At 58.8% G+C, this 6,000-nt stretch overlaps 1 protein-coding gene across 1 annotated transcript in view; it reads right to left on the bottom strand.

Annotated features, from left to right (window-relative positions):
- Positions 1 to 508: 508 nt before the first annotated feature.
- Positions 509 to 6,000, bottom strand: part of TMEM132E (transmembrane protein 132E) — a 28,228-nt gene continuing 22,736 nt past the window's right edge. Inside the window, exons 6-9 of the mRNA XM_087751634.1 lie at positions 5,134 to 5,339; positions 4,333 to 4,612; positions 4,059 to 4,250; positions 509 to 3,526 (exon numbers count right to left, since the gene is read on the bottom strand). Of these exons, the coding sequence (XP_087607760.1) occupies positions 2,498 to 3,526; positions 4,059 to 4,250; positions 4,333 to 4,612; positions 5,134 to 5,339 (1,707 nt within the window). The 3' untranslated portion in view covers positions 509 to 2,497. The remainder of the gene's footprint in view (positions 3,527 to 4,058; positions 4,251 to 4,332; positions 4,613 to 5,133; positions 5,340 to 6,000) is intronic.

Raw genomic sequence — 6,000 nt, 5'->3', positions numbered from 1 at the left:
CCCTGCAAACAGCTTGGGCTCCCCGGTCCATGGGTGCTGCCTTCCCAAGGGCTCTTGGAGACCTGAGCTGGATCCATCAGCCAAAATGAGAAGTGATGGGCTGGAAAACCACCACTGATGCTTGGTGTCAGACCTTGGGCCTGGCTACAGCCACCGAGAGCTGGGAGGAGGCGGTGGGCGAGCGGCCAGCGCTGCTCAGGGTGGCTGGGGGAAAGCAGTCAGAAAAAAGAGGGGCAAAACCTGGCAGAGGCTCAGCTGCAGGGACACCCCACACCGAGCCTGGCCAAGCTACCTCGTCGCTGATCCCTGCAGGTCTGTGTCCCCACCACTGTCTTCCACCTTCACAGCCCCCAGGACGTGCTCACGGACCAGGAGTCGGGTGCTGTCGTGTCTTATTACAATTATAAAATTTTATTATACATTTTTCTTACCTTTCCCCCCTCCTTTTCTTCCTTTTTTTTTTTAACAAATATTCATATATGTTAATTTAACAAGGAGGTTTGGCAGTTCCAAGCAGGGACGTCGCTTGTATTAATTTTACTGCTTGGAGCCGCTATCAGCTCAGCAGCTCGTTCAGGCAGACCTGGGTCCTTTAGATAACAGGGCACAGTAAAACCTAACTGCATCATCCGCCTGGCCTTTGAGCACATCTCAATTCCCCCATATATATATGTATATATAAAATCAGCATAGAGCTATCAGGTAAGTTTTAAGGCCGCTCAGGGGAGAAATTTTCCTAGCCCAAAACTGATACTCTTTAAAGAGGCTTTTGAAACACCACACATCACCACAGACTGCTGCTTGCCTGCCAGGGAAACTGAGGCATGGGGGCCAGCGAGGATGAGGCTGCAGCATTGCCTGGTCCCTGACCACCGGTCTTTGGTCTGGCTGCCCAAGAGGGAAGGATTTTGGAGGGGTGAGCCCCAAATCCACAGCTTTGACCCCAAAGTTCTCAGAGCTTAGGTGGGGGTCCAAGCTGAGCCATGCCCCAGGCCCCTGGCAGTGTGTCTCCTCTCCCCAGCAGACCCCGCACCCACTGGGGCTGACCCCCAGACCACTGGGATCAGCTGCCCTGGGCACCACAGCGGAGATACGGCCCATCACAGTGCTGCAATGCCTTTTGGGTTTTTTGGCTTTTTGTTTCATCATTTTTTTCTTTTCTGGTCTTTTATTTAAGAAAAAAAAAAAAAAAAAAGAGACACAGTGGTGGGTAACTTCCGATCCAGAAATAATCCGCTGCCAGCCTCCACCTCCCCCCTCCACTGGGTGATGCCGGAGGGGTCCCCATCCCCATGCACTCGGTGCCCACCGGTATGGCTGCACAGCCTGGGACCCCCAGCCCGCCAGCCCTGGTACCCAGTGTCCCCACAGGGTTAACCTGGGTGAGGATGCTCTGTGCTGGGCTGGGAGATGGGGTGGCCCTAGGCTGAGGGGGCCTCTCGGGGAGCCGGAGGGGCTGGGAGTTGCGGCCAGCATGGGGTACCAGGGAGGCATTGGGTTATGGCAGTCAGAAGGCACCACGGAGGCTGGGGTGAGGGGCCCCAGTGCCAGCCCCATAGCTGGGAACAGAGGGAAAGGCAAGGGCAGGCAAGCTCACAGGCAGCAGGCTTGCTGGTCATCCCCAAACTGCCCCTGCCGCGGGGCCACAGCCCTTCCAGGCAGCAGGGGAGGGGGCAGAGGCAGCTGCCCACAGTCCCCAAGGGATGCTCCTGTGGCAAACATGCCTGTTACCATCCCGCATGGCCCACGCCAAAGGGAGCGGGGCGAACCCAGCATGTGGGGCTGGGACGCAGTGGGCGATGGGGACATCAGTGCCACGGAGCTGCAGCCATGGGTCTCCAGTCCCCAGCAGCTGCCCTCCCCTCCTGCCTCAACCAGCATCACCTGCAGTGTGGGGTAGCAGGCTCCAGATGGGGAAGCTCCCCAATACCCCAACAGCCATGGGGCAGCGAATCCTTGAACCAGCCAGCACTCACCTCCAAAATTGTGCAACCGACTGCAGTGAAGGCAGCGGGGGTTGCCTTCAGGAAGCCCTCATCTGCCACCTCCCCACTGGGCTCCTGGGTGGGCCAGGACATCTCCCCTCTGCCACCCCCTGCACAGCAGGACCCGCAGCATCGTCCTGCCCCGTTCAGCTCTGGACACGCACACCGAGGTTTTGACCCCATCCATCTCCTGTCCCCCAGCTCACCTCCCTTGCTGCCCCCTCGCCACAGGCCAGCGGGTTGGGGGGCTGCGTGTGCGCTGCTGCCTCCCCTGGGAAAACCAGATGCTAAAGGGCAAGAAAAGAAAAAGGCCCCCAGGGGCACCTTCCAAGGAGGCGAGGAGGATGTGAGATGTGTGGAAGAGGGAACACACAAGAGAGAGACAAATTTGGGTCTCCAGCCCCAGGGAAGCAGCCAGCGTGGTGTGGCGTGGCGTGGCGTGGCACGGCGTGGCGTGGCGTGGCACAGCATGGCAGCCCCCTCCCTTCCACCCCGTCCCCTCTGCCCCTGCATTAAGCGATCTCTTTGATTCTGCGGATGTAGTTGTGAAGCTCTTCGGGGTCCTGCAGCCCCATGTCCTGGCAGACCCACTCCAAGTCCTCCTCATCAGCGATGGGGATGGAATTGTAGGCCAGCTCGTCGGAGGGCAGCGTGGCGAAGGTGGTGAACTTCACCCGCTTCCGTTTGGAGGTGGGCGAGTTGAGTGGGTCCTCGCTCTGGTCCCGCGTGGAGCCCCCCGAGGAACCATCCCCACGACCATGGACCTGGCTCTGCACGCTGGTCTGCGAGCTCCCGCTGCTGTGATGGTCCCCGTGGCAGCAGGTCTGGACATTTTCCAGGGGGTTCCCGGGGCTCTCGGGCTGGGGAGAGAGGTCATTGTGAGCCCGCAAGGGCTGCCCGTTGCCCAAGAAGACCCAGTGGTGGGAATGGTCCATGTTGGTCTGTCCTTCAGGTGGGATGCGTTTGTGCCGGTATTTCAGCACAAAGACAATGCAGTTGATGAGGAAGACCAAGATGGCCAGACAGAAGACACCCAGGAGGGCGTACATGCCTATCTCCAGGTCCGTCAGCCCCCTGGTCACCTGGACAAAGCCAGTGGGGATAGTGGGGAAGTCCTCGGTGGGGTGAGACGCGCTGGACATCCTACTGTCCTCATTTGGCTCTGCTTTCCCCTCCACCTCTGCCCGCAGGGTGGTACTCGCACCCGTCTCCGCCAGCCCTGGCTTGCTGGACACATGGTCATAGTCATAGGTTGGGTCCTCCTCAGACCCAAAGTGGACCCGCACGCTGGCCAAGGCTGTGAAGAGCACACTCTTGCGCTTAGTCTTCTGGCAGCTCTCACAGATGACCAGCTCAGCCCGCAGCAGCTCCCCTGCACCCTCGCTCTCTGCCACCACCAAGGGGAATGCCCGGTCCTGGGTCACCGACACCACCTTCTCGTCCAGGCTGCTCACCACCAGGTTGTAGTCCTTGGGGTCATAGAGGGAGAGGGGGGCCGTGGTGCCATCGCTGTAGGAAATCCACAGGCTCAGGAGCGCTTCCTGCGGGACCAAGACAGGCACCGGTTGCCCAGCACGATGCCAGTCCCACCTGCACCTGTTTGTCCATCCCTCCATCTGTCCCTCCTCCTTTGCATCCTTCTCTCCATCCAATTCACCCTTTATCCCTCCATCACCCATCTTGTTCCTTCCAACCATCAACTAGTTTTTCTCTTTTGCCTATTCTTCCCTCAATTTTCCCCATGCTTGCCCAGGCTCACCCCAAATCCCAGCCCCAGAGGTGCCAGATGTGGCTACCAGAGCTCAGCTGTGAACTGTATAGGATTTCCTCCAGCCCCCTTTGTCCCCATGGTTGTGTCCTGTCCCCAGGCTGGGCAGGGTTGGTTCATAGGTCTGTGTGAACATTTCTGGGGTGCTTTGGAAGTCACCAGGGTGTCTGAAGAACAGCAGGTGCTGTAAGGCCCTGGGATGACTGTGGCAGGATTTGGGAGCAGGGGTTGCAGACGGAGCCCTCACCCCACCCCAAGTACCCCAATGGGCCCCCCCAAGCTTGAGTGCACCCCCCTGGCCTCACCTGCTTGAAGAAGCTGAGGGTCTGCTGCACGGATGTCCGGGCAATGATGGTGTGGCTATTGCCGGGGCTGGGGTGGAGAGACAGTGAGAGGCTGGAGACCACCTGGGCCTTCAGGTCCGTGATGCTGACCTTCTCCTCCGCCACCGTCACCAGCGTCTCCCCCAGCACCGCCTCCATGAGCGGGGATACGACCTGCAGGGGACGAGGGTGCCCGTCACCGCCCGCCACCCCCAGCCAAACTGGCGGAAGGGGGCAAAGGTGGCGGGGTGGGTACCTTGAAGAGCGTGGTGCCCGGCTCCCTCCCGGCCAGCGTGAAGCTGTCCACCATGTGGGCCACCCGCGGGTCGTCCACGCGCATGAAGTCGCTGACCAGGTCGGTGACCTCCACCAGCCAGTCGGGCCCCAGCATGGTGACCACCTGCCCCGTGCCCTCCGCTGCCGTGGTGTGGAACTGGGTAAAGACCTGCAGCGTGGCGTGCTGGTATTGCAGGGCACAGCCCCGGCTCTGCTTCCGCTCCTCTTCATCCTCCTCATGCTCGCTGTCCCGCACCGACCTGCGGGATGGGGCAGTGGGTGCGCAGCGCCACCAAGCTCCCCGCTGCCGCGGTTCTTCATCCCACCCAGGAAAGGAGAGGGGTGGCCAAGCAGGGAGAAACGCAGGGTCTCCCCAAGCATGGGAAAAAAATGGTGGCTCATGGCCAAAAAGATGCCTGTTGCCCATGAGATCTCCAATGGCATCTCTGCCCCCTAACCAGCCAAGAAGACAACATATCTCAAGTTGGGATGGACACCTGGAGGTCTCTAGACCTCAAAGCAGGCCTAACTGGAGTTCTGACCATTGTCAAGGATATATGTTCCCCACTAGTTCCAGTGTTTGACCACCCTCATTATGAAATTTTCCTCATTCCATACAAACATGCAACCTGTGTCCATGATCTCTCACCTTTTCACTGGGGACCCCTGAGATGACTCTGGCTCCACCATCTTTAAAACCCGCTCATTAAGCAGCCACCACCTTCACCTTGCCTTCTTCAGGCTGGACAGACCCCAGGCACAGTGGCCCCAAAGCACCCACCTCCTGTCTGGCAAGATGGGCACCCTCCAGCCCTTCACTTGGCTCAGCCGGGCGTCCGAGAGCTCGATGTGCAGTGGCAGTTTGGGCACCCACACTGTCATCTCCAGCGGGGCAGAGAGGTGCTCGTAGGTGAAGGTGACCCGGGCACTCATGGAGCCCCGTGACTCCTTCCCACTGACGAAGACGTAGTCACAGCTGCTGGAGACCTGGTGGAGAAGGGAGAATGGGGGGTTGCAATGCTTCCACAGACACACCAGAGATCCTGGCAGGAGGCTTCCCGGAGGATGGGAAGTGCTGGAGGAACAGAATTTCATCTGGCATGTACCAGGGTAAAGGTGGCCCCAGGAGCGTGGATGCTCTCTCCTCCCCGAGGTCCCTGTTCAGAGGCATCACCCACACACACCACGTCTGTAACAAGTTGCGCCAAGGGAGGTTTAGGTTGGATATTAGGAAAAATTTCTTCACTGAAAGTGTAATCAGGCACTGGCACAGGCTGCCCAGGGAAGTGGTGGAGTCCCCATCCCTGGAGGTATTTAAAAGCCAGGTAGACGTGGTGCTTAGGGACATGGTTTAGTGGCAGACTTTGCAGTGCTGGGTTAATGTTGGACTTGATGATCTTAAAAGGTCTTTTCCAACCTAAACAGTTCTATGATTCTATGTATCTCCCCCTGACTCAGCTCCTCTGCCAGCCCTTGCAGGCACCTTCTTTTGGTGCTTCAGCTTCTTTGGTCCCTGCACCAAATTGTACCCCATTACCACACTCAAGCTAGAAGCATCCATGGGTGCTTCACAGAGGTTGCAAACTGCTCATCCTGGACATTTGCCCCAAAATCGCCTCCACCCATGCCCAGAGGGCACAGGCAGTGA

The sequence above is a fragment of the Nipponia nippon genome, unplaced genomic scaffold (assembly GCF_047370975.1).
Source record: "Nipponia nippon isolate SJK-2023a ecotype South Korea unplaced genomic scaffold, ASM4737097v1 scaffold_15, whole genome shotgun sequence".
Lineage (NCBI taxonomy): Eukaryota > Metazoa > Chordata > Aves > Pelecaniformes > Threskiornithidae > Nipponia > Nipponia nippon.
This window is presented reverse-complemented; position numbering and strand designations above follow the sequence as displayed.